This window comes from Colius striatus, chromosome Z (assembly GCF_028858725.1).
Source record: "Colius striatus isolate bColStr4 chromosome Z, bColStr4.1.hap1, whole genome shotgun sequence".
NCBI classification, from domain to species: Eukaryota; Metazoa; Chordata; class Aves; order Coliiformes; family Coliidae; genus Colius; species Colius striatus.
Genome location: NC_084790.1, coordinates 39,608,197 through 39,636,026, shown reverse-complemented (window position 1 = coordinate 39,636,026; position 27,830 = coordinate 39,608,197). Strand labels below are relative to the sequence as shown.

Below are 27,830 nucleotides of genomic sequence, written 5' to 3'. Positions count from 1 at the left end.
TTTTAGGGTTGGTATTGTTTTATTGTTCAATCTTGATTAAATTATTTACATTCTTAATTTCAATCCACAGTTTAGCACTCATACCTATGGCTTTTTTGTTTAGCACATCTTTGTGTCAAATGTCAGAATTTAATTTCAAAAAAACAGGAACCTGATACGACAAGTCTCCTATATATTTATGTTTAAACGTAAATCATTGTAAAAAAAAAAGATGATTCCTAAAACAAGAGTCTGTTGGTAGCTTTCTTCCAGCACGTTTACCACAGATTCTACCGCGCTTTTTTAACATGTCCCTTGTAGAATGTCCTGCTGCCTCTACAGGGAACCTGTTTCTTCCCTCAGCCTCCCACCTCTAAATGCAACACAAAAAATACCCAACCCCAGAAGCTGACAATTTTAAGCAAAAATATAAAGCGCTATAAGTCTACCTACATTGCCTTTAACTGAACTAACTTCTTGAACACTCTGGATCTTCATGGAAATTTAACCAGTCAGTGTTGAAAAGGCACAGGATTTTTGTGCTCAAAGACCTCTAGCAACAACATTTTTATCCCCAAGCTGAAAGTCACAGACTACTGTTATGATACAGTAAGTAGTCCAATCCACAAATTCACAGGTACCCAACTGTAACTTACCATAGAACAAAACAGATTTTACAGATTCTTTTGCCACAGACACTGTGCAAATCTATAACAAGAGTTTGCTTCTATTGCAAGAGGAAAAGAGGTGAAGTTACTCTCAGATATAACCAGGGATGGTGTAACGATAAAAGTTATTCATCGAGGAATCTGGTCTAGTGGAAGGTGTCCCTGCTCATGGCAGGGGGGTTGGAACCAGATGATCTTCAATATCCCCTTCAACCCAAAGCATTCAATGAGTCTATGATTATTAAAATCCTCAGAAAGCTGTCCGTGTCTGTGGTAGTTTCTGTTCCATAGTATTGCATGAATGGGAAAGTTATTTTTCACACGAGAGAAGTTTAGTTGCACATGAAAAAAGCTAATTTTGGTCCACTTGTCCAGCTTCCTAAGGACAGCATATTGGAAGGTTGACCACTGACGGTGCAAAAAACAATGTAAAAATTAACAAAAATAATTTGGTATTTCATTCCTAAACCACATAGCATGGTTATTTGTCGTAGTCATCGCCTTTTTCTTTCTCTGTGTCCATTAACTTTGAAGTTTTTAAGTCTTCATCTTGTTCTGAATCTTCCTTATCTACATCATCTCCTTGATAAGGTTCCTTTTCCTCTGCTTCTCCTTGATCAGCGCTTTCATATTTTACTTGTTCCAGGCCTGTTCCATCTATGAGTTCTGCCTGTACCTCTTCCATCTGTATTTGATTTACATGTTCAACATGTAACTGCTCCACATGAACTTCAGCACCTTGTTCAGTCTGAATATGTTCAACTTCCAAGTAACTAATTTGCACCTGTTCTTGCAGTTCCTCTATCTGTGTGCCTTTCACTTGACCATCCTGTATGAGATCCTGGTGCATCTGTTCCACAGTTACCTGTGCAGGGTCCACTTGTACCTGAATTACTGGTAGGACATGGACTTGCTCCACTTGTTCTATTATAGTCATTGATGTTACTGGCTCGGCTTCCACAGCTTCCACTGGAATAAGCTCTTCTGTCACTATTCGTTCTGAAATACTGTGCACTTCTTTGAGATGCCTTCTCAGCTCACTGCCTTGCATAAACCACAAATCACATAGGGTACAGTGGTTGGGTTTGTCACCTGTGTGTATTACCAAGTGATCTTTGAATTGATCCCAGCTGTTAAACACACTGTTACAAACCTGAAACAAGAGATACAGTATGTTAAATAGTGCCAACAGAAACATGATGAAGCATAGTGCTTATTTCAGATCATAGCTTCATACAGTGTAGCTTCTTGCTACTTGGATTAAATAAACCAAACTCATATACATTAGAGGTAAAAGCTGAGAAGTCAGCTTCAGATGCCTCGGTATTCATGCATTTCTGTTTGAGTTGTGCATACACGGGGTACCTACAAAATTATCAGTCGATACAGTAATCAAAAGTTTTCATATTCTAACCCCACATAGAATTCACATACAGTATCAATAAATCCTTAGTGATAGAGTGTGGAGGGGAAAGCTATTTGTGTAACAATACTGTACAATGAAAATGTAATACAGTAATTTTATTGAAGTTCCACATGCAGAATTACTAGCCAACTTTTCTTACCAGCTTCCATTTGCTCATGGCATCAGGAGGTTAAACTGGCTAGGCTAACTCTCCTATTTTGTCATTTCAAAAAACTATTTGAGTGACCTCAGCAGGTAAAATTATCTTAAAACCCCATCTCTTTTAGTCTGTTCCAGCTAAAAGTACTGCTTTGAATGCAGTCACGTTATCTTCACAAAGCACATGAGCACACTTCTTTCCCTTCAGCTGGCACTGAGGTAAATAGTCTGAAAACAACACACATACACTGCAGAAATAAATGAGGTGCCAGGGTTTGAAAGAGAGAAGAATAGGGTAGGGTCAGGCTCAGAGTAAAGAAACAGGCTCAGGGGTCTTTGTCCATGCAAGTGTTCTTGGCTGCATTCTGCAGCCCAGAACACCATTTGAAATCCCTTCACTGCTGGCAAATAGTTTTGAAACAGAATGCTCCATCTGTTTGTAATTTTCAACAACAGCACAAAAAGATTATAAGAGTATCTGTCAAGGGACTAACTCAAGAACAGGTCTACACAGTGGAGCTAAGTATATCCATTTTGTTGCTGCAGACTGTTAAAATGGGTGTGCAGTGCTAGTGCCATGTTTTTTTCCTCCCACGCTAATGTAACTTCTTCAGAAAGAAGTTGCATGTGCGTGTCTTACAATACTAACCTCAAAACACTAAACACTCAAAATTACTTAGTTGTAAAGACAATGGTTATTGGTAATACCCAAGCACATAATTATTGTCCTTGCCATGTGAAGCACCAAAAGTGCTCATCAAGGAAGAACAATTTTGTTTTATCCTCTTTGTTCAACAAACCAAGATTTATATATTGAACACTATCCAAATTTAACTTAAAAAGGAGAGAAGTTCTAGTAAAAAAATTATCTAAGAATTGCTGTACTTTCTGTGGGCTGAAAAAACACTAATTAACATTCACATCTGTGACAGGATGTGGTGTCAATTTAGAAAGAGAAAGCTATGACACAAAGTGACTAGACCAAAGGGTCACAGAGATAAAGCAGTATGTCCAATCAAACTATTATGTACATCTTTACATGTTATATAGTAATTCTCACGTTCAGAACAAACTTATCTTTAAGACAAAGGTATGCTCCCAAGAAGTAACTTCAGACTAGCATAACAACTAAAGGATGCAACAGTACCAGTGAAACTTCTGATTAAGTGATTTGATTAGCAACACAAAATTAATTAATCTCCTGCAATATTCATTGCTTTCTATGAATAACATCACCCTCTTTTGGAAAAAATAAAGCCAATATCCATCAGTTTTCTTCAGCACACAACCCATTTTCACCTCAAACCACAGCCGTTCTGTGAAGTGAATAAGTTGAGAGCTTTAATGGAAGAGAGAGAAGGAAGAGCTGGAGAAAGAGCAAGAGTGAAAGCACACACAAAAGAGTATGTGCAAGCAAAAGACAGTGCACTTGAGATAGGAGGAAGGGAAGCATGAGGAAGAGAAAGAAAGAAATGTGCTCTTGTTTGAGACTGCCACAGCAGTGGGGCAGCAGATAAAAATGCCACAACCAACCTCAGCTCCTTCTAGCTTTTCAGAATCAGATTTTAAAAGCTAAGTAAGATTTATCTGAACAGCCTTTCAAACATCAGTTACATACAGTGACCAGGTACCCTAGCTTATCCATCTATAGCATTATATTTGCTTAAAGAAATTCAGATCATTGTTATAAGTTGGAATGACTTTCTAGGGAAGGTCAATATATTGGTATTAAACAGAAGAAGAAAAAAAAAGGAAATAAAATAGTACTTTGTATTTTGCACTTCAGTGAAGCATGCTCATGAGTGGCAAAGGCCTAGGACAGTGCATCAAGAACCTTGCAAAGGAAGCAGAAAGTTCAGTAAAATGCAGTTGAACACTTACCTACCCATAAGAATCTCTCTGATTACAAGTATCATGAGGGTTCATATCAGTCATTCCGTATTTTATTTGGAACTACTTAGATACAAGAATTTATCTGTGTGGTGTGGTTGAATATGACCCTTGTATGTATTTGACTAGAAGTAGCTGTTGGAGACAAAAGCTCACTCTTGTGGCCCTTCCTGCTCAGTACTCCCACGCTCCCTCAGCACATGAAGGAGGTATCTAGTCTCAGATTCTGCTACTTCTATGACCCACCTGACATTCATACAGCTTCTTTCTTCCCTTTTTAGCTCCAGCTCCAGACTGACAGGCCGTCAGATGACATTTGAGTGTGCTATTCCTAGCAAAACGTTCATGGCAGTTTGGACATTCGAATGGTTTTTCACCTGTCGAGACAGATACAGGGAAGTGTATAAAACCAGCCAGTTTTCTGTCAGCTCTCTTCTTTACCTCTCTCCCATTTGTGTAGGTTGCTAAGCATGCTGTGAAAACATAGTCAACTGGATTATTCTACAGAAGAAGAGAAAGACATCTTGTGTAAACTTTTATATAAATAAAAGGGTAAACCTTTAATGTGGAGCCTCTCATTTAGAAAAAAATCCCAATAATGTTAACATTTACAGTGCCACTTTAGGTATGTTTATGTTATTATGGAAACTAGATTACTGCTGATGAAATATTTTGAAGAACTATTTTTCCTTTTTCATCTGAAAACATTTACAATTAAAGAATAAACATTAGTATAGACAAAGTGATGCAATAAGGAAGAATTTCAATGATACAAAGTTTTATTTTCAAGAAGAATAGCAGCTTATGCTTGAGAGATCAAACTAAGCTCTGGAAAAAGAACTTGGCAATGGACAAAAGTAAAATAAAAATTCCTTTCAGTTTGGCCACTTCATTTTAAACCTGGTACCAAACACAAAAGTCAGCTAAGGATAACAGCAGAACAGGCTGAAATCAAGTCTTCTTTTTTTCATCCCAAGTAGCATATTGTTATTCCTATCATCAAAGTAGCAACAAAGAACTGGTGTCTCTGTTTACTAATTTTATCATGAACAAACACAATGAAATTCAAGGAAATTAAAGTATAAAAAATTAGGAATTGTGTTTTTCTTCTGAAAGTCTCATAATTAATCTACAGAGGTACTGACACAGGTATTAGTACTGAAACAAAAACCTTAATGAGCTCAAAAAGTGGCTGAGACATTTCAGTGAATAACACAAGAATCTATCCTAGGTAGTTTAAAAGCCTGCATTTTCAGGAATGTAGTAGTTATTTGACTTTTGAGATGCAAATCCCATAAACCTGCATTTCAGAAACAAAGATATTCAGAAGTTCCTAACTAGCTTTTCAGAAGAAACACAGAAGTAGCCTGCAATTCATACACTTAAAAGCTACAGAAAAATGTGAAATGGTGGGAACACTGTCCGTAACAGTTACAAAATGTTATGTTTTTGCAGGAAAAATCATGGATTTTGCCCAGACCACCAATGGATAGTACAGAGCAAAACTCACACCACAGACCTTTGCCCGCCCTGTCATCAGGTCACATTTCAGTAGTTACTTGGTGCAAGGCACCAGTCAAGGACAGATTTATTCTATTCTTACTCAAATTCTTCAGTAATCTCCAACACATTCTGCATAAAGTGTCTGAAGTGACAGTTCAAAGACACATGGTGGCGATATCTAAGGGCCAAAAGACGTTGTGTAACTTCTTGCACAGTACAGCACTGTGACCTGAGCTGGACTGGTGGCACAGCATGCCAGCTGTCTGCTCTCATCTGTCTCCTCTGAGAATCACACTGCTGAGCTGGGAGCTCAACTCCTCTGCTAAAAGTGACAACTTGCTTCTCCCCTCTGTGTGTCATCCAGCTATGAGTTTAGTCCTTAGAGTAAGGTTTTACAAAGGAGGTTTTTATTTTAGTCTGATTTAATAATTACGTTTCTCCTTTATGAGAAGGGATGAGATTTCACTTGCCAATCCTATGTAACTCATAGAACAGAAATTCTTACCAGCGATAGTCCAGTATTGTTCTGGTCCTTTTTAATCCAACAGCCATGGGAAGGAGACTGACTCAAATAACTATTTTTTAATGCAAAGAAATTGACAATAACTAACACAGTGACTTGTATTTGCCTAATATCTAAGAAATCACAGGGAATTCATTCATAACCATAAAGATATCATATCATATTATATTATGTCACTCTTTAGACTGAGTTTGGTGACAAATAGCAAACCTAGGGTTTTTTTGTTTTTCTTTTTCCAGAAACACACCAAAGGTAGACATTTATCAAATTAACTTCTTGGGATCATTTACTCAAGGTGTGCAAATAGAGTTCATCTATTCACTCCTATAAGACATACAATTCAAAGATTTACCAAGAATGATAAAGACCTTGATGAAATATTTCCTAAGAAATTTGTATCCAAATTACTTCAGTTACAGCATTTTCAGACAGATTAATTCAGCAGATTAATTTAGCTGCTTGAGACACATCACAACTCATTCACTTCCAGCTTCACCCAGGTAAGCACACACACTCTCCAGAAAAGGAAGAAAAAAAAATAATCAAGAAGGCCTAACTTTGAGAAATATTCAGCAGACAAAATTTCCCATAAAATCAGATGGAATCAAAACTGTTCAGTGGCTCCTTCTGCTATAAGCTTTGTAAAGTATCAGGATTAGACCAGCATGTCAAGGCAGTAGCTTCATTCCAAGAATGATTTCTGTACAAGGAAATAGCTCTTCTTACGTAAGACAAATTAGAGCCATTGAGCTCAACAGATATACGCTACTTATGTGCAGCCTGGCAGAATTTCTGTCCTGTGTGTTACTTACAATTGGCAAGCAAAATCTCTCAAAGGGGAAAAAGATAATGGTTAGGTTTGAATAAAACTGTTTCCTCTTTACAGGTTCTGGAGATGACTTTGTTAATACTTTCAGAATTAAATGACAAGCAAGACATTTTTTAGGTTTTTTTTAAGAGATTCAGAAGCTGATTTAAGCACTGTATGCATGAGTGAGAAAGTCCGTGGATTTCCCTCCTTTCTTTTATTGAGTGATGTCAAATTGCTACATAAAATAACCACTAACTGTGGTAAGCTTTCTATTTCTGCCCTAGTTGCTACTTTCATATTATTGCTAGTGTTGTGATTACACCGCAACAGGATCAAGTACTATGATGTTTTCTCCCAGGCCTTCTAATTTAATTTTGACATTCAACAAGTGCTATACAGAATTCAGAACTTAGAAAGCCTTTGTGTCAATGGGAGTTTTTCACTGACCTTAGGAGACCCCAGTTAAATCGTAGTATCTGTTTTGATTCTAAGCTTAAAGCTTTTGAAAATGCTAAACTGAAAATAATTGACTCCATGTTTTATACTTGTACCAATATATGTTTAGAAAGTACCTACATCTCCTGTGATACAAGTTGCTTTGTTTGTATCCATATCATGATATTTGTGTTACACTGCTAATCTGCCACAAACTTTTGCCTGAGATTACTTTTATTATGTAGCTTGTATTTGGATTGCTTATAATGAAGAAACACTTCCTGCTACACAGGGGATAAGGGTTTGCCAAATGCTGTTCATAAACCACAGTTTTAAGGGGCTGTTGGGAACAGACTGGACATAGTGTCACATATCAATAGTCATCAGTCCCATACAAATGCATTTGAATTAAAAAGCTTTAACAACACTAAAAACATGTCAAAGAAACAATGCTGCTACCCTCCATTTAATTCTTATTGATGACTCATGACTGACATATTAAACAGAAACATTTGGAAGATCAGGACCACACATATTTTTCATTCAGTTACCTGCATAATGCTCAGTACCTGTTCAGATAGTAGACCTTTCAGTAAGGTGAAGAAGTAGCATCTTAATCTCCCATATTATAAAGGACAAGGAGCACAAGTCATTTTGTACTCAAAAGATGTTATCAAGATTTCAAACAGGCAGATTTCACGGTAAAAAAAACCTCTATGGCAGTCACTAGAAATGTTTTGTTGAGTTAATTAACAACAAAAAAACCATCAAATCATAGACGAGGTACCAAAAGCAAGAATGAAACTTTCAAAACCAGGTGGTGTAAGATAGTATTTGAAAAGACTATTTTATGCCTAATGGTCTAATAGGTATTCGCTCAGAAGTTCTCTCAGATAAGGGAATCCTCTAAATTGTGTTCCACTGAGGAGCTCACAGTTAGATCATATTTCAACATAAATATTTACCAGTAGAATTTTGAAAATCAAGTTAGCCCTTCGGTTTGGTACTTTTGAAGAGGAAATACATCTTAAGAAATTACTTTAAAAAAAAAAATCTTTACCATTTAAAAGAACTGAGACAGATGCTTCATTAGTGCTTTCTGGTTTTAGGTGCCTATTTTTAAGCCTGTCAATCCTTCAAAAGTTTATATCAATGGAAAAAAAACCCAAACAAAATGACAAAGCAGCATTTTAGTGCTAGAAGCCAAGTACTTCAAGCACTCAGATACTCTCTGTTTCCCAAAACATGCTAAAACCACCAAATGCTAGAGACAAGGCCACAAGGACAGGACTATAGCAGTGTTCTCACCTGTGTGCTTCCGAAGGTGCTCTTTGAAATGTCCAAAGTGGTCAAACTGCTTATCACAGTACTGGCATATATGTATCTTTTTACCAGGTCTTTGCTTCTTGCTGGCACCACCTTCATCAAGATGGTAACAGGTGAGATGCTGTTTCAAAGCACTTTCTCGTAGGTACCTTTTATTGCATATGTCACACTTGTAACTCTCAGTAGAGTGTGTTTTCATGTGTTCCTTAAAATGGTAAAACAATTTAAACGAACGGTTACATTTCTCACAGTGGAATAAATTGTTCACGTGCGACAGCTGAAGTTCCACAATTTCAATACCTTCTACCTGTTTGCATGAGGGATCAGTTGCACTATCACCTTCTTCTTGGATCTGGCATTTTCTCTCTCCCTGACGATACTTGCTGGTGATATCTGCCAAAAGAGCCAAGGCAGATTCATCTGATGTATCCGTTGTCTGTATGTACTTTATGGATTGCTCTGCAGAAGCCACTTCTTCAAGTGTTTCAATGCTGTCATCTTCCACCTCAATCGTCCCTTCAGCAATCTCAACCTCAATTTCAACAGGCTCTGATTCTGCAGATGGCAGTGTTTCTGTAATAACGTTAGAGGTTTCAGCTATCTTCCTCTTTTTTGGTTTATTTTTACCTTGTGCTTGATTCGATTCTAAGGGTGATGAATTTTCTTTGTTCCTGAAAAGTATTTGCATAAATACGGTTAAGATCATAAGCACTGACATAACAATTCCTGTCTGATACTGAGCTTCTGCATTCAACACTCTCTAGCTGTTTCTCAAAGACGCTGAAGGATGAGTGGCCATACAATCTGTGTGTATGTCAGAAGCTAATTTGTCTTTAATCTATGCTCCCTAGAGCTGTAAAACAGCATGGTTAAAGCTGCAGAGCTTTTGACATAAAGTTACTAAAGTGTTTTCAACAGCTCTTCTTGAATGATACAAAAGAGCTACAGAGAAGAATGGCCAGTTAGCCTAATGACATAGGTTTATCGAAGAAACTTGAGAAATTCTGTACCTGGAAAGAAAACTTCCCCAAAGAAAGTTCTACACTCATGTCTACTTCAGCTGAAATTGCTGAAGCTTACACCTTTCTGTCAAAGCTCAGAGAGAGGCACTACATTGCACTTCTTCTCCCTCTTACTGTGGAGTCCAATACAGAAACTGACAGGGGTACTCTTAAGATTGTCTTTCTAACCAAAAATAACACAAAAACCTTTGCAAAATCTATGCACAATTGAAATAACTCTTGGCTTGCATGTCTATTTGATGAATAAAACATAAGAATTACATTTACTAGTGATACATAACCAACAAACTGCATAACATTATACAATAGTGGGACAGTTTGGCTTGATGGATGGATCTGAATCCTGTTTCTACAGCTCTATTAGTGTGCATTGACTGAAAGTGATACTGATTAGAGCATATTTTTTCAGTTTCAACTCTTCAAGCAGAGAGCAACAGTCTGCTCCTTTTCTTTAATTAAAATAAAAAAGAAAAAAGTTTAGTGGTACCCTGCTTAATATTAATAATGTAAAAAAAAGTGTTTGTGGGGTAGACTAAGATAAGGAGAGTAGGATCAGAAATATACAATCCTATATCTTTCCTATTGAAAAAAACCTCCTTTCTATTGAAAAAAGCTCTACTGCCAATCCACAGAATAAGGTAACTCAGAAAAAAATGTTGACGTTGAAAATTAAGTTTCCAGCATCATGGAGGGGATTTTTAAAACCAAAAGTTAGCTGGCTACTAGAGGAACTTCAGGCCAATGACACTCTCCTTGGCTAATATATCTACATGGAGATAAAACGGAAGCAACAGTCTTTCCTTAGCTTGAACACAAAGACCTGTCTAGAAGAGAAAGCAAGAATAACTGTAATGCTGAAAGTATTTATTGCCTCTCTGTGTGCTCCCCACCCTCTTGCCCTTTTCTGCTTAAGCAACAGCCATCAGTGCTGGTTGTGATTGCTGTATCTGGCTTAAGTTGGACTCGGGGGAGACAGACAACAATACAATACCTAAAGGTCATAAATCTTGCACAACAGTTGGAGGGCTAGTTAAGCATGGACCAAATGAAACACAGCTGTTATGCAAAGATGGCTGTAAAGTCACAAATAGTGGACAGCTCAGAGCCTGTTGAGCTCTCTCAAAGGTTACTCCTTAAGGCTGAGAGGATCCTTGTTGCATCAGATACTCGATAAGTGAATTGAGAATAGGCATGCTGAAACTATGAAATCTTAGCTAAGTGATAAAGGACTGATTGCGCACATACAGATGTAAACCATTGGCCAAGTCTGGGACTAAGTCTGGATCTAGCTGTACCTGAATGCTCCTCTGAGAAGTTCAGAATGCAAAAGGGTCCTTTCTGAACCTCCTGACTCAACAGAGGGTGTTGTCATTGAATCTTACAGACTGTTCTCAACTAGCAATTATCAGTTTGAAAACTACATAATTATCTGGCAAGTGTCAGGTCAGTGTGCTCCTCCAGATGATGAAAATCACAGAATGGTAGGGGTTGGAAGGGACCTTTAGAGATCATCTAGTCCAACCCCCCTGCAGAAGCAGGTTCACCTAGATCAGGTCGCATAGGAACATGACCAGGTGGGTCTTGAAGACCTCTAAGGAAGGAGACTCCACAGCCCCTCTGGGCAGCCTGTGCCACGGCTCCATCACCCTCACAGTGAAATAGTTTTTTTTATGTTTAAGTGGAACTTTTTGTGTTCCAGCGTCATCCCATTACCCCTTGTCCCGTTGCTAGCTTAAATAAAGCAGAAATTAAGATTCCACCCAGAAAAATGTCAGGGATCAAGGAAAGTAGTAAAACGTTTAGGTACTCGGTGGACAGCAGGCAGTGCAGTGATTTCTCCACATACCTTAATAAAAGAGCTGCAAATGTCCCAATCACAGAAGTAGTAATAATTAATGGGAACTTTAGAGTATTGAAGGAAGCATATACCTGGATTTTTCTATAATTTCCTGTCCTTTATACTCACTCTTACAGAACAGCAAACACTGGGAGTAGAAATAAGAACATAAAGAGGTGGTTAAAACTCTAAGAGAAGAATTAAGAACCTACTAGTCACCAGGATCAGTCCACTCCCGTGACCTTATAATGGCTGAATGGGGATTCACCCACACACTACTTACTGCAACCTGTTCCAAACTGTGCCTCATGGGCCAAAAAGATCTTATTGTTTAGCTCAACCACTTTTAAAGAAACAGAATGACAATACTCTGAATAGGAAAAGTGACTTTTATCTTTAGTTTGAGTAGTTAAACAAGATGATAAAATACATCAGTGACAACTTGTGCAAACTAGAAGACTGTTTAATTTAGTAGAAGCAGTCCTAAAGGGGACTGCTCTCCAAGAGGGGGCTGTGCAAACTCCCATCATCCAAAAATGGTATGCCTACTAAGGAGCTGACCGTAACTAAAGGGCATGGCCACTTGCCTGGGAAGCTACCAACAGCAGTGATGGAAAATACAGAATTAGCATACAATTAATTTTTCGTTCTTTTTCATGAGGTAACCTGCTCAGACTCTCCATAATGAAGTCCCTATTTTCTATTACAGCACCCCATAGGACAGCAAACAGAAATGCTGTTTTATGTTATTATGTTCACATTCCTAAACTGAGCGCAACAATTAGTGATTTAAAGAAACCAGAACACTCATTGCTATCTTCTCTATCAGGATTTGGAACTAGTCAAAGGCCTTTATCTGATATATTGCCTCAGTGGTAAAGAATTAACGAGAGGGACCACGACTTTTTTTGCACTTGGTGTAGTCCAAAATAATGCTTCTCTTAGCTTTTAGCTGTAACTAAGATCAAATGTGAATGCAATCTATGGCAGCAGCAATTACAAGAAAAGGTGAAGATGGCACCTTACTCACTGAAATTCAAAAGGTAATTTGGGATAATTCTAGTAAATTTGAAAAATAATTCCTTACTTAAGTCAATTTTACTTACAACTACAACAAAAAAGCTGCAACTTTTATGAGGGGGAGACAACACAGATCCACCAAGGGGAAGTCCTGTTTCACCAATCTGATAGCCTTCTACGAGGGCATGACTGGCTGGCCAGATGAGGGGAGAACAGTGGATATCATCTGCCTTGACTTCATCAAGGCTTTTGACATTGTCTCCCATAACATCCTCATTAGAAAGCTCAGGCAGTGTGGCTTGGATGAGTGGACAGTGAGGTGGATTGAGAGCTGGCTGAATGACAGAGCCCAGAGGGTGGTGATCAATGGCACAAAATCGAGTTGGAGGCCTGTGGCCAGTGGAGTTCCACAGGGATGGGTTTTGGGGCCAGTCTTGTTGAACATCTTCATCAACGACCTGGCTGAGGGGACAGAGTGTACCCTCAGCAAGTTGGCTGATGACACCAAACTGGGAGGACTGGCTGACTCCCCAGAAGGCTGTGCTGCCATTCAGCGGGATCTCAACTGGCTTGAGAGTTGGGCAGAGAGGAACCTCATGAGGTTCAACAAGGACAAGTGCAGAGTCCTGCATCTGGGAAGGAACAACCCCATGCACCAGTACAGGCTGAGGATTCACCTGCTGGAGAGCAGCTCTGCAGAGAGAGACCTGATTGATAATAAGCTAACCGTAAGCCAGCAAAGTGCCCTTGTGGCCAAGAAGGCCAATGGCATCCTGAGATGCATCAAGAAGAGTGTGGCCAGTAGGTCAATGGAGGTTCTTCTCCCTCTCTACTCTGCCCTGGTGAGGCCTCATCTGGAGTCCTGTGTCCAGTTCTGGGCTCCCCAGGTTAACTGGAACAGGGAAGTGCCAGAGAGAGTCCAGTACCGGGCCAGCAAGATGTTCAGGGGACTGGAGCATCTTACTTATGAGGAAAGGCTGCGAGAACTTGGGGCTGTTTAGTCTAGAGAAGAGAAGACTGAGGGGGAATCTCATTAATAGTTATAAGTATTTAAATGATGCATGTCAAGACATTGGGACATCTCTTTTTTCTATTGTACCTAGTGACAGGACAAGGGGTAATGGGATGAAGCTGGAACACAAAAAGTTCCATCTAAACATAAGAAAAAAGTGTTTTGCCGTGAGTGGGACAGAGCAGTGGCACAGGCTGCCCAGGGAGAGTGTGGAGTCTCCTTCCTTTGAAGTCTTCAAGACCTGCCTAGACATGTTCCTGTGGATTTGCTTTGGCAGGGAGGTTGGACTAGATGATCTCTAAAGGTCCCTTCCAACCCCTACCATTCTGTGATTCTGTGACATTCTGTATAAAGGTTTGGCATGTGATAAAACAAACAGCCCTCCTCCAACCACCCAAAAAGTACTAGGTAATACACAACAAACAGCAGTGCTTCACTATCAACTTACCATGGATCTGTAAATGCAAAAATTATTAATATACTATATATGGTACAGAGGCAACATGTGACCATACCACCACTCTGTGAGGGTAGGATGAATTGACCATAGTCAAACACATTTGCCACTTCTCTTTTACAAGTGTAGCACTATCAGTCCCTCTGCATCACCCTCTCTCTGCTTCATACCAGCAAAACCATACAGCATGCCAAAGAAGTGAGAATGTGGCAGCTCTTAGTGAAAGTGAAAGGGAAGAAAAAAACAGCATGATGGGACTGGCACCTGCTCTTCTCAGGTTGGAGTTTGGCAATGGTGCATGATAAAAACTGCCACAGCAATCTTTGACCACTGATCCTCTATCTAACTGCTTATAATAACTACATTCATTCAAGAAGTTAATTTTGCAGCAATGAAAACAAAATGTCAGCAGAAGCTTGCTAATGTGGTCTAATTACCTGAGGCACATTACCAGTGTACACCTATTTGTCAACCAGCTGTGGACAGTCAGACATCACACAGACTTGGTATTAGTTACCACAGCCCTACAATGTCTGCCATATCACTTGTCATCGAGATCCAGCCTAAAGAATGTGACACTCATTTTTCAGCCTGTTAATCCCGACCTGTATTTTTGTAGTAGAAGAGTATATGTATAAACACAAGTTTAGGAGGTTCCAGGAAACGGAACAGCACTGCAAAATACTGTCAGCCAGCTATCATAAAATATTTTTTCTGACTCTCTATTTCAGTGTTGTGAAGGAAAAGAGGCTTATGTGCTTACCTGATTTCAAGTGCTTTGATTGCTTCTAACATCTGTAGATACTCAGCTGCCTTCCAAACATCATTTGCTTCTTCCTCACCTTGGACCATTAGTTTTGCAGTATAGGTGAACTCAATTAGATGACGAAATGCCATGTTACTTACACCTGTATATAGCCAAGAAGAGCACATTTCTTTTGTCATTTTCTCAGTCTCATTTATCTGATGAGTCTTGCACACTTGCCTGCTTGCTGTTTTCCTCACAGTACAGTAGTTGCCAGTTTTGCGAAGACTGTCAACACTCTTAAAGGCTCATGTTGGAGAAAGGTGTGAGTTTGGAACCACTACAGAATTATTCCACAACAAAGATAAAGCGGAGGATAAGATTGGAAAAAAAATCTGTTTGAATAACAAAAAGTATATATTTAAACACTAACATACAATCTTCTGAGCCACAAGTTACTGGATGCTAAAATATTACTCCAGGAATTTGCTCCCTGTCGACCAGGGAACTATTGCTCCATGTCTATTCTGTTCTTTCATCGCAGCCAAAACATCTGCCATTGGTCACCACTGGCAGCCTTTTTTATCTGACCAGAATTGTTGTTACTGGGGAAAAAGACTGTATGTCATATTGCTAGTCCTATGCACATACAGGGTCTGCCTGACCTCCATTAGCCAAGAACTGGGGTGTACGCACAGATGTAGCTTGGACCAGCCAGCTTGAATAAAGATGGTAGGGATAAGTTAATGCAGCTGGCATGCTACTTCAGAAACAGGTGCTGCAAGTTAATCAGTTGGGCCCTGGGTGATCTCATGGGCAGAAGCAGCATATAAGGAGGTAGCTAGCAAAGGAAGGATGGCTTTGAGTCAAGTCTGGTGGTTGTACTTTGTTGTCTATGTACATCTCTGCATGTGCATTACCTAGACTCTCTATGTCTTTGAGTGAATATTCCTTGCACCATTACAACGTTTGGTGACCCTGACGTGAGTTGACGAATTGGTTGGATTAAGAACCCTCGGCAGAAAAGCACTTGGATTCCTGCTTGAAAAAGCAAGTGATCCGAGTAAACCAATATAATGGGAAAAACGATAAGCAAAGAGGAAAATCCTATTGGCACCCTCCCGCATATCCTTGCTGAGAAAGGATTCAATTATGAAAGAGAGGATTTGCTAAGACTTATAAGATGACAACAGGAAGTAGGTCTCTTTGTCTTCCCCCCAAGAAGTATATGAAATGGGACACTGGGAAAACCTAGGAGACATGTTGAATAATGCTATTGGCTTGTGTAAATTGGTATCATCCATTATACACCAGCTAGACGCTGAGCGTGCTACAGCTGCTGCCATGAAAGCAGAAAATGCCGTACCATCTGCGTTCCCAGTAGATGCTAAAAGGTTCTTTGGAGGTGGTGACTTTATAGTGCCATCGGCTCCACCTCTAGAAGAAAATGCTAAGAGACTCTTCGGAGGGGATAATGTCGTAATACCCTCGGCTCCACCTCTAGAAGAGGAGAGCATGGATGTGAGCCCACCTCCCCCAGAACCCCCTAGAGCACCGTTCCAGGAGCCGAATGTGTGCATTGCTTCTCCTCCCCTCCCACTCACCCTTCACCATCCTGCCCCATCCCATCCTTCTGCTATGCCTGAAGGAGTACCTGGCAGAGATCGAAAGGTATGCTTTACAAATGACACTGTGGATATGCCATATGCCCCTGAGCTCATCAACTCCTGAGTGTATTCCTCTTCCATCATCACCCCCAACATCTAGTGAAGTTGAAGATCAACAAAGACAATTGTTAAAGGAAGAATTAATATGACACGGAGAAGATATGAAACAGACTTTGGCCCATTTGGAGGAACTGATGAAAAAGCCAAAAGCAACAGCTAATCAACTGTTGGAACGAATTAATGAATTAACCAACCCAGAGATTAAAGTTTCATCCCCACAGGTGCTCAGAGACCCCCAGCCAGATGACTATGATCCGGCTAAGAAATGGAGAGGCCTCATACGTGATGCGGTAATCGAAGGAGAATTTATTCCACAAGTCTTTCCAGCAATAGTAGCACAAAGAAAAGGACAATGGGCACCTTTGGATTGGAAGTTGCTAAGGGAAGGCCAGAAAGCTGTAATGCAATATGGCTTGTCCAACCCATACGTCCAAACGTTATTGGATCATATTTTTGCCAGTGGATTGATGACTCCATTTGACTGCCGGAAGCTAGCAGAAACCTTCCTGAAGCCCACTCAGGTATTACTATGGGAGTCTGAATGGGAAAAAAGAGTCGATGTGGCAGTAGTAGAAAATATGGACTTACAACAAGGAGATCCACGGCGAGTCGTCACAGCAGACATGATGTTGGGTAAAGGACCATTTCCTGACCCTCAGGTACAAGCCCGACTGCATGAAGCTATTTTGCAGCAAACATAGACGCTGGCTCGTCAAGCATTTAAGATTGTTCCTGAGATGGGGATGCCAGTTCCCTCATATACAACTATTATACAGAAACCTAATGAGCCTTTTATGACCTTTTTAGATCGTCTAAGAGCAGCTCTGGATCGTATACCAAACATGTCAGCTGAAGTAAAAGCAGAAATAGGGTTACACTTAGCAGTTGCTAATGCTAACCATGACTGCAAAAAGATCCTGCAGGCTCTCCTGTGGACAGCAATTTTGGTTGACATGATAGAAGCCTGCTCTAGGGTAGGATCATCAGCACATTTAGCTGAAGCTATGGCAACAGCATTAAAACCATTAGTTCTACCTCACAAAGGAAATCGGAGGCCAAAATGCTTTAACTGTGGAAAAATAGGACAGGTGAAAAATCAATGTCGGTCCAGACCATTGGTATGGACAAACAGCTCTGTCAGGCCATCTGGGTCCAACGGCAGATTTCATGGTAATTGTTACAGATGTGGCAAGTTTGGCCATAGAGCCACTGAGTGCCTCTCTCGAGTGGCCAGACATACAATGCCTAAGGGAAATGGGTTAACGAGCGCAAAAAGGGCGAGTGCAATGACACAAAAACGCCCTTCAACACCAATGGCTGCCTGGATGGCGTCAGATCAGCCACTGCAGGAAGCGCAGGAGTGGATGTGGAAACAGCAGTAGATGTAACCATCCACAACACAGAGATAATGGTTATCTCATCTAACAGTAATGGACCCCTTAGCTACGGTTTAAGTGCTTTGCTTTTAGGACGGTCATCGGCCTCTCGACAGGGTATTTTTGTGCTCCCCGGTGTTATTGATGCGGATTCTGAAGGAAACATTGGAATAATGGTTGAAGTTTGGCAGCCACCAGTTCATATACCTAAAGGAACTAAAATAGCTCAATTAGTTCCTTTCAGAGCTAAAGTTCCATTTGCAGGAAGTCGTAAGCGTCGAGATGGTGGTTTTGGATCCACTGGAGTACCTGAGGTAAGACTGGCAGTGCCACTTTCACAGGGAAAGCCCACTCAGACAGTTGTATTCCAACATCCAAATGGTGAACACATGGTTGGGTACAACACATTACTGGATACGGGAGCAGATGTTACCATTGTTCCATTATCCTATTGGCCAAAAAGCCGGCCTTTAGAGAATTTAGACACCCCTGTTGTTGGAGTAGGAGGAATACAGATGACAAAAATTAGCACAGACCTAATTTCGGTATGCATACAGGGCGAAGAGAATAGATGTGTGCAAACTAGACCCTATGTAATGAATACTTCAGTTTGGCTTTTAGGTAGAGATGCCTTAAGCCAAATTGGCTTTCGTTTGTCAAACGAAAATTTTTAATGGCGGCCATTGATGAGCAACCAATCCTGAAGTTAACCTGGCTCACAGATAAACCAGTTTGGATTGATCAATGGCCACTAAGCAAAGAAAAGCTCACCCACATTCATGAATTAGTAAATGAACAATTAGAGAAAGGTCATATTAAGCCATCCACCAGTCCATAGAATACACCAATTTTTACTATCCCTAAAAAATCAGGGAAGTGGAAGTTGTTACACGATCTAAGAGCTGTTAATGCAGTGATGCAGGACATGGGTGCTTTACAGCCAGGATTACCCTCTCCTGCAATGCTTCCAAAAGAATGGCCCCTGTTGGTGATTGACCTAAAGGACTGTTTTTTCACAATTCCTCTACATGAGGATGACAGTGAGAAGTTTGCTTTTACAGTACCATCTATTAGCAAACAAGCGCCAGCAAAACGGTGTCAATGGACTGTTTTACCTCAGGGAATGACGAACTTGCCAACTATTTGTCAAACTTATGTTGCCTGGGCGTTGGCACCTCTGTGCAAAAAATACCCTCATGTCTTATTTTACCATTATATGGATGATATCTTGATTGCAGGAAAAGACCTGGACCAGCATCGCACTCTACATGAAGTGAACCGGCATCTACATGAAGCATCTCCGGGTTGGTGATCGCGCCAGAGAAGGTACAAATGCACGCCTCTTGGAAATATTTAGGTAATATCATCACCAATGCGCGCATTTATCCTCAGAAGGTGGCAATTAAAACAGATATTGCTAACTTAACAGATGTTCAAAAGCTAATAGGTGATATCCAATGGGTACGAACCATATGTGGTATCACAAATGAGGATCTTGCGCCACTAATGCCTTTGTTAAAGGGCTCAGTAGAGGCTGATGGTGTGCAAAAACTGTCCCGGCAGCAAATACAAGCAATAGAAAAAATAGGAAACAAGATAGTCAATAACTACAGTCACCGATATGATCCTGACTTGCCAATTAACTTTGCTGTGATAAGTCAAAACCAGCATGTAATGGCAGTCTTGATGCAATGGGATTAAGTAGCGAAAGACCCATTGAGGATCTTGGAGTGGATATTTTTGCCATATAATAAGCAAAAAACAATTACCACGAGGCTAGAGGCAATTGCAAAAATAATAGTTAAGGCCAGGAAACGTCTGCTGGAAATAGCAGGGATTGAGGCAGATGTCATTTTCGTTCCTCTCACAGATGAGTTCTTGAACTGGGCACTGCAACAATCTGATGAATTACAGTGGGCCTTATTGTCATATCCAGGAGCTATAAATAATCATTATCCGGGAACTATAAATAATCATTATCTGGCCCATAAATTGTTTTCTGTTAAATTTCAAATGGAAGACCGGCCGTTGAGATCAGCAGTACCCGTTAAAGGCCCAACTGTTTTTACCGACACAAGTAAGATCCAAGCCAAAGGAGGTTTGGTGGGAGAATGGAAAATGGCAAAATCTAACACTCCCCAGGCAGTTCAGTTCAACAGTTGGAACTGATGGCTGTAGTTAAAACTTTTGAGAAATGGCCAGATGTCCCATTAAACATCATCTCTGATTCCCTCTATGTGGTTGATGCTGTCACTCGATTAGAGAGAGTGTTGGTGAAAAAGATCTCTAATCAGAATCTGTATAACTTATTTGTATGGCTCTGGTATCAGATAAATGAACGTCAAACTGCATATTATATTGGACATATTTGAAGCCATTCGGGCTTAAAAGATGGCTTATCAGTTGGCAATGAAATTGTTGACAAGATAGTGGCAGCTCCTTTATTGATACTTATGGGGCCAATAATTGACAAATTGCTCAAGCCCAAAGATCACACGATTTTTTTCATCAAAGTGCGAAAACGTTGGCAAAGCAGTTTGACCTGACCATATCGGATGCTCAGGGTACTGTTTCCACGTGCCCTGCATGCCAGAATCAAATCAGCCCAGGAGTAGGAGTCAATCCCAGGGGTCTGGCACCATTAGGTGTATGGCAATCGGATATCACTGTCTATGCTCCTTTTGGGCAATTTAAACATATACATGTCACTATTGATAATTATTCAGCCATGGTTTGGGCCACAGCCTTAACCAGTGACAGTTCTCGAGACGTCATAAGACATTGGAGGAGTTGCTTTGCAGTCCTTGGTGTTCCAAGAGAGATAAAAACTGATAATGGCTCGGGATACACAGCCAGTAAAACACATAAGTTTCTAAACTTATGGGGTGTTAAACATACTACTGGAATCCCAGGAAATTCGACCGGTCAAGCCATTATTGAACTTACACATCAAACCTTAAAACGCTTGCTAGAAAAACAAAAAACGGGGAAAGAGGGGGTGAGTCCTCAAGATAAGACTGATGAAAGCCCTTTATACAATGAATCATCTCAGAATGGTGGCAAACCGGAATGAGCCACCGGCATTAACACACTTTGCCCAAATGAGTCGGGATTTGGATTTTACTGACAAACCTAAAGTTTGGTATAAGAATCACACTACTGGAGAGTGGCAAGGATCTGCAGATCTGTTAACGTGGGGGAGAGGCTATGCTTGTGTCGTTACAGATCAAGGTCCCCGGTAGATTCCAGCACAATACATCAAGCCACAGCAACAGAAAGGACTTAATGACTGTAAGACCAACGGAAAATACAATCTTGAGGAAAGAACCAAGTGATCCACCCTCAATCCATCACCCTATTAAAATGTAAATCCTCGCAACTGTGGCACCACATACGCTGCTGTAAATTCCTCCAGCTATCTGTATTGCATTAAAAGAATTGAAGAACTTAACAAGACAACCAATGGGAACTTGAAAGCAAAAATGGTGTATTTTCTACGGATGAAGAGATACTTCCATCTTACAGATAATGCTCACAGATCAGCATGCTAAAGGATCTGAAGAAAAGTCTAGAACTACACTCGGGAAACAGAAATATTAGTGGAGGTACCGAGAACTCATCCCTTCCTGCCAGTGTGCGTCCCTCCTAGCAACATATATCAGACTATTTTTATTTGGAGTTTATGTATTTCTGTATTGTATTGTTCAGCAAAGTAGCTGTTACTGACCTTCTGTTGTAAACTCATGACCATGGGTAAAAATATTTATGTTTTCTTCATGTACCTTTAATTTTGAAATGTGTTGCTAAAGGCTGGCTGGTCCAAAAAAGAGAAAGAGGGGAATTGTAGGCACAGATGTAGCTTGGACCAGCCAGCTTGAATAAAGATGGTAGGGATAAGTTAATGCAGCTGGCATGCTACTTCAGAAACAGGTGCTGCAAGTTAATCAGTTGGGCCCTGGGTGATCTCATGGGCAGAAGCAGCATATAAAGAGGTAGCTAGCAAAGGAAGGATGGCTTCGAGTCAACTCTGGTGGTTGTACTACGTTGCCCCTGTATGTCTCTGCACGTGCATTACCTAGACTCTCCACATCTTCGAGTGAATATTCCTTGCACCATTACAACACTGGGGGAAATAAAAAAGGTGCCCAAAGAACCTTAGATTGTCCCATCCAAAAGATTTGAGACTGTTTCTTTTAAATTTTTCTTCTGGGGAAGTTTTTTTCCAGTGATGGTAGCTGTCTCTGAACCACTCAAGAGCTGAGACTTAGAAAGCTAATGGATACAACCAAGCACAAATGTAAGCTCATACCAAGGACACTACAGTGGTTTCCATCTTGGGCACCAACTTTGAAGGTTTTTATTTGAGTAGATCAATTACCTTCAATTTCCACCAAGGGCTCCTGAGTGAAATCTTGGAAGAATTTGTAGAAGAACTGGCTACAGGCAGCAAGTACAGCCTTATGAGCTTTGAAATGGTGACCTGCAAAGAGAGATAAAAATTTTGGACTAGGGTAACACTTTCCTCAGTCATAATGCAGCAGAAAACAGACCACCCAGTCTACAAATGTATTCCACAGCATATAGTCATTTATGTAAGAAGGGATACCACTGCAGCTAGCCCGTCCCAGCTCACGCAGACCTTTGCTGATGTCACTGACCTTGCTGAAGCTCTGCAGCTCAGTCAGCTGGAGGACTCATGCACTCCAAGGTTTTTCTTTTCAGATACTTAAGTTATGGTAAATTCCTGTATGTCTGGGGCTAAGCTCTCAGGTTTTATTCCAGGTTCTCCTTGTCTTTTGTTGATCATACGGACTACATGTATTTTATTGCCACTTCTGCCAGCATAAACAGTGGCGCAGAACAGAAGCTGTTCTGTTCTGTTATGCTGTTTTCCAGACTGTATTCCATGTCACTGCATTGCCTTCTCCCTAGTACAGGTAGGAACGCTCATAACATTCCACGAGACATAGATGAGAGACGCAACATGGACCAGAACTATACACCTGCACACAAACCCAGCTCAATAGTACATAGATTTGATAATACAGAGCAGGAACAAACATTCAGCATGTTTTGTGCAAGTACTGTCAGTTAAACTATAGCAATTCCTGAAGAGTAATTTTTTTCTTCATCTGCTTACTTTTTTTCCTCATCTGGGCTTTGCAAAGCCCTTTTCCTTCAAGTAAACTCTTGCCATACTTTTAAAAATCAGGTGGTATTCCTTTAGCTAGGTCTGTCCAAGTGGACACTGCCTATCTTCCTTGAAGTCCTCATCTGTTGTAAGGTACGTTTGTGATACAAAGCAATCTTAGGTGATCTATCAGACACCATATTTTCTATGGAGATAATAAGTACTTGGATGCCCATCAACCTTTTAAAGGAATATGTTCTTAAAATACAAATAATAAGAAAAGTGAGTGCTTCTATCCTATTTCTATACACATTAAAATAGTGGACAGAGGGAAGTAAATCTTTATTTAAAGTTGGTTGGGGTTTGGTTTTTTTTGTTTGTTTGTTTTTTTTTTTTTTTAAAAGAAAAAAAACCACAATATTTGTACAAGTTCTCTGCATGCAAATTGGGGAAAATATTCTGTTTTGGAAACCCTTAAACAATGTGTTAAGCACAGCACATTAGTTTTTAAAGCGGGCTTGCATCTGCAAACATTTAGCCTCTTGTTTGGAGAAGGAGAAACAAAATTATTGTTGGAGATGGAGACTCTCTTCACCCTAAATTTTTAAATGAAACTACAAGCAACTGAAACACTGGTACAGAGCTGATAATTTGTTAGCAGCTGAATTTGATGACTAACTCATGATAAACCAAACAGATTCCCAGCAGAGCTTTCAGAATTCTCTGTATACCAACTGGTTCTCAGGCCTATACATACCATCAACAATCAAAGTGATATCTGTAAACTGGTCTTGCTCACGTTGTTCATTCAGTCTATCTAAAATAACTTTATAGTGTTCAGGGAATTCCTGGATACATTCCATTGTTTCTTCAGCTTCCATGGCAAAAAGACTAGTCTGCAAGAGATGTGGTATAAGAATACTGTGTCACTCAGTAAACACCATATGGTGAGGTTAGTACACAAACATTAACAACTAGCCCTTTACAGGGACTACTAAATCAGTAGAAATGCTAAACTGTCTTGGTAACACATTGGCCCAATTTTATCTGTCAGGTAGGAAATAGCAGGGTTAATGATGTGGATATTGTCTTTCTTATACACACAAAAACAAATCAGTCAAAGAGGGTAAGTGCATTTCTTTACAAATTCAGCAGGGACTCACCTCCCCCAAAACAAACACTGCAGGGATGTAACAGCTCCACAGTTAACTCTTCAAGAACATCAGAGCAGCATAATTTCAGAATCTTTATACAGTCATTTCTCACAATTCTACCAATCCACTTGGTGGAGGAACAGTTCTTAAAATTTTCCTATTTGAGTCACATTTTACACCTACTGAACAGAAGATGATTACTGTCTTTAAATAAGGATGTAACAAAAAAGCACTTTTCAGCTTCTGTATGTAGATGCCTGGGATTTCATGTGCTGTCACACCCAAGAGCAAAGAGCATCTTGTTCACGCAGTCTACTTAGACTTCTCCCCCTGCAAGGTGAAATATTCTTTGCCAACCTTTTGAAAGAGACATGAGCTACCTATCTGATGGCCCTTCCTCCCTTACTTAAACCAAGAAATGTAGCTGAAGGTGGGAGTTGAAGACTTTTTGAAACCTGAAAAGTTTATCGGAACTTGATCCTTGTGAACAAGAGGCAGATGTTAGTCTGCTGCTTATGCAGAAGAACCTCAGGAGAAAGCCCAAGTGCTTCAATGAAAGCAATTCACAAATTAACTAAGCAAAACGACTTCAGATCTGCACAGCAGCATCGGTCTTGAACTCCTATATTCATATGGCTCACATCAAGAATGCAGCAGAAAAAGCAAAGACTTTCAAAGTCACATTAGCACAGAAACATAGTTTCTTTTCACAGCCAAACCCACTTTGAAGAGCACATGGTTTTTGACTAGGCTTGAAGGAATTTTAAAGGAATTTGAGACATACTCTTCCTTATACTGTTACACTTCAGTAAGGACAAAAGAAAGTCAGGAGAGCAGCTAGTACCAACCCAAATGCTGAATACAAAGATGGAAATTTCTAGTATGGCAAAACACTGGTTTTCTTCAGAGTGCAAAAAAAATCAGAGAGCAGGTGCTCCCTGATTTCTGGTGCAGAATTCTTTTGTGTGCAATTGGAGTTGGAAAGTCTTGGGCACAAAACTACTCCTTACGTGTGCTAACCATATCTGAGCCGATGCCACCGTGCTTGCTAACTCACCTGTATGGCTGTGTAAATTCTACCCAACGTGTAACAAACACACATAAGCCTACACGGGGTTGGATAGAGGGAATTACCTGTTTATGAGAAAAGCAAAGGTATTTTCTTATCACTAACACACATTAAGTAGAGGAGATAGTGGAATTCCTGTTTTAACTGCAAAACACACTCTTTCTTCTACCTTGCAAAACTGGCCCATAGAGAAGTTGTTTTCCCAAGTGCATGAAAAAAGATGACCAGAAGCAACTGCTTATGGACGTCTAACTGTGCCTGCTATCGCTGCTTTAACAAGTAGATGCCCTAAAGGGGACAGAGACCAGCCATGTAAGCTCAAGGGGGAAGAGACGCTGGAAGGGACCAGATGCTGCTGCTGCTGCTGCAGTAACTTCACCTTGTCCACAATGATGGGTCTAAGACAGATGACCATCAATGCCTGCCTTTCGTCTGTCATCTCCTATTCCACATAAAGTCTTCTGTGAGAAGCTGTCAGCCATTTAGTCCACTGTTTAATTCTTCTTGCCCATTTTTGACACAATGTAAAAGAACAGATGACTTGCAGTTAACCTTGGTTAACTTTTTAATGCTTTTGAGCATAATTTCTTGAAAGCTGAAATCAATAAAATATCGACCTTCAACTCTCATGGTTTCCACCTACCCAAATGCAATTAACTTCCAAACTGAACGTGTGTAGGACTATCTTACCAAAAAAATCTCTCAAAATAGTAAGAGCATCCCCTCTTAACACATTTTAGAAAGTTTGTCTTTCGCAGAACAGTTCAAAAACGACTAAGAAAACATACAACGTACAATGGCTAATTTATTGTCACGAATTAACACGGTGAGTAAAAAAAGCAAATTTATGGCATACCTAAACGCAGCCGCAGCATTCATTGAGTTTTCCCATTTAGAAAACTCCGTGATATTGCAGAAAAAGCCCAGTAGAACAGCACATATTCAATGTGACTGTTTTGGAGGTAGAGTTGAGAAAACCAAGAGGACAAGGAAAGCAGAGAAGTGATCCAAAGTGCCCCTTATGAGTAGGCCCACAGATGAGTGACAAGATCCACAGTACTTCTGTTTTCTACCTTGACTTTCTTTGAACTACTGACTTAACCTTGTTGGCCTGTAACACTGGATGCATACATCCATCTCATATGAGAGGCATATGACTTTCAGATGCGCTTCTATAAATCTATCTGACTGAAGTCACCTGACGGTTACCATCCAGCTGGACCTCCTGCAGCCTAGGCACTGGGCATTTGTCCTCCTTGTCTCCACGCCCCACCAGCCAGCCGACTGACCCGGCGGAGTGGACTCAGGACTGGCCAAGCCGCCACCATTCCGCTGCAGCCATCTAAGGCAAGGGGAACGGGAGACCCGTCTGGCGGGCAACAGCGGCGGCCGCTTCCAGTTAAGATAGAAGCGGGAACTCAATGCGCGTTTTGCTGCGGGCTTCCGCCGAAAGCCAACAACCGCCAAGCGCTGCCGCGGGCCGGGCACTCGCTACCCACGCTCCGCTAAGGTCGGCCGGCCACGCGGCAGATCCTAGCAGCGGCAGCGTTTCTTTGTGTGCGGCAGCGGCCGCCAGGCGGCGCCGCACCCTCCCGCCCCGCACTGCCCGCCCACGCGCGCGCCTCCGCAGCCCTCGCACCCCGCGGCCGCCCACCGCCTCCCCCGCCGCAGCCGCGGGCTCATTGGCGGACGCTGACGGCAGTCAGCGCGACCCTCGCCAATCCTAAGGCGGCATCAGAGCCCGCCCCAGGCGGCGCAGCCAATAAGCGGCCGCCGAGGCCCGGGAGCAGGAGAAGGCGGAAGGCCTAGGCGTCGCCGAGCGCCCGGCGGGCACGGGCGTGCCCAGAGCGGGCCGGGCGGGCACCGGCGCGAGCGAGCGTCCCGCGGGGGCACCCCGAGGAGGGGACCCGCCCGGTGCGGGGGCGAGCCACGCGCCTGGTAGCCCCGCCGCCGCGTTAGCCCTTATTACGTCATCAAAGCGCGCATTAAATCGATCCCTTTTCAATCCCCGGCCGGGTCGCGCCCCGGCGGCGCGGCGCCCCGCGGGGTGGGACGGCAGTTCCGCCATGTACTCACTGCGAGGAGCCGCTCGCCCCGCCGCGCTCAGTCCGCCGTTACTGCTTCCTGCTCCCCAGCGCGCTGGAAAGCGGGGCGCGCGCGCCGGCCAATCGCGACTCGCATTCCCGGCCTGCACCGCGCGCTGGAAGTGACGGCAGGGTCACCTTTTACGCGACAGGGCGCGCGGGCGGCAGGGGGCGGGGTTCCCCGCTCCGGGGCATCCTGGGAGTCGTAGGCAGCGGGGAGCCGCAGCGGCCGCGGAGCGCCGGGCAGGGTGGGCGGTGCCGCCCTGAGGAGCGGCGGGGGTGGGCCCCGGAGCTGGAGGGGCCACTGCGCTGGGATCCGGCCCTCGAGGGCGGGTAGCCCTCCCAGGGCTGCCACCGCCCCTCCTTCTCGCCCTGGGCTGGGATCCGTGGCGCCCTTGCTGGCATCCCTCCAGGGCTGGCGTCCCCCCAGGGCTGGCACCTGCGGTGCCGCCGGGCAGCAGGCGGGGCCGAGGTGTGGCTGCTGCGGGAAGGGCAGG

The 27,830-nt window shown here is 41.8% G+C and overlaps 1 protein-coding gene across 4 annotated transcripts; it reads right to left on the bottom strand.

Annotated features, from left to right (window-relative positions):
- On the bottom strand, positions 1–27,830 carry ZNF131 (zinc finger protein 131). 4 transcript variants are annotated; one of them, XM_062019384.1, is made up of 8 exons: positions 27,326–27,830; positions 23,784–23,922; positions 22,274–22,375; positions 14,811–14,955; positions 9,007–9,370; positions 8,682–8,904; positions 4,348–4,478; positions 1–1,800 (listed from the first exon to the last, which is right to left on the bottom strand). In XM_062019384.1, the coding sequence occupies exons 2-8, from the start codon at positions 23,905–23,907 to the stop codon at positions 1,129–1,131; spliced, it is 1,761 nt and encodes a 586-aa protein (XP_061875368.1). In that variant the 5' UTR covers positions 23,908–23,922; positions 27,326–27,830; the 3' UTR covers positions 1–1,128. The 4 variants fall into 4 exon arrangements, with proteins under 4 accessions (XP_061875368.1, XP_061875366.1, XP_061875370.1 ...); XM_062019382.1 differs by having other exon boundaries at positions 8,682–9,370; XM_062019386.1 differs by lacking the exon at positions 23,784–23,922 and having other exon boundaries at positions 27,326–27,452.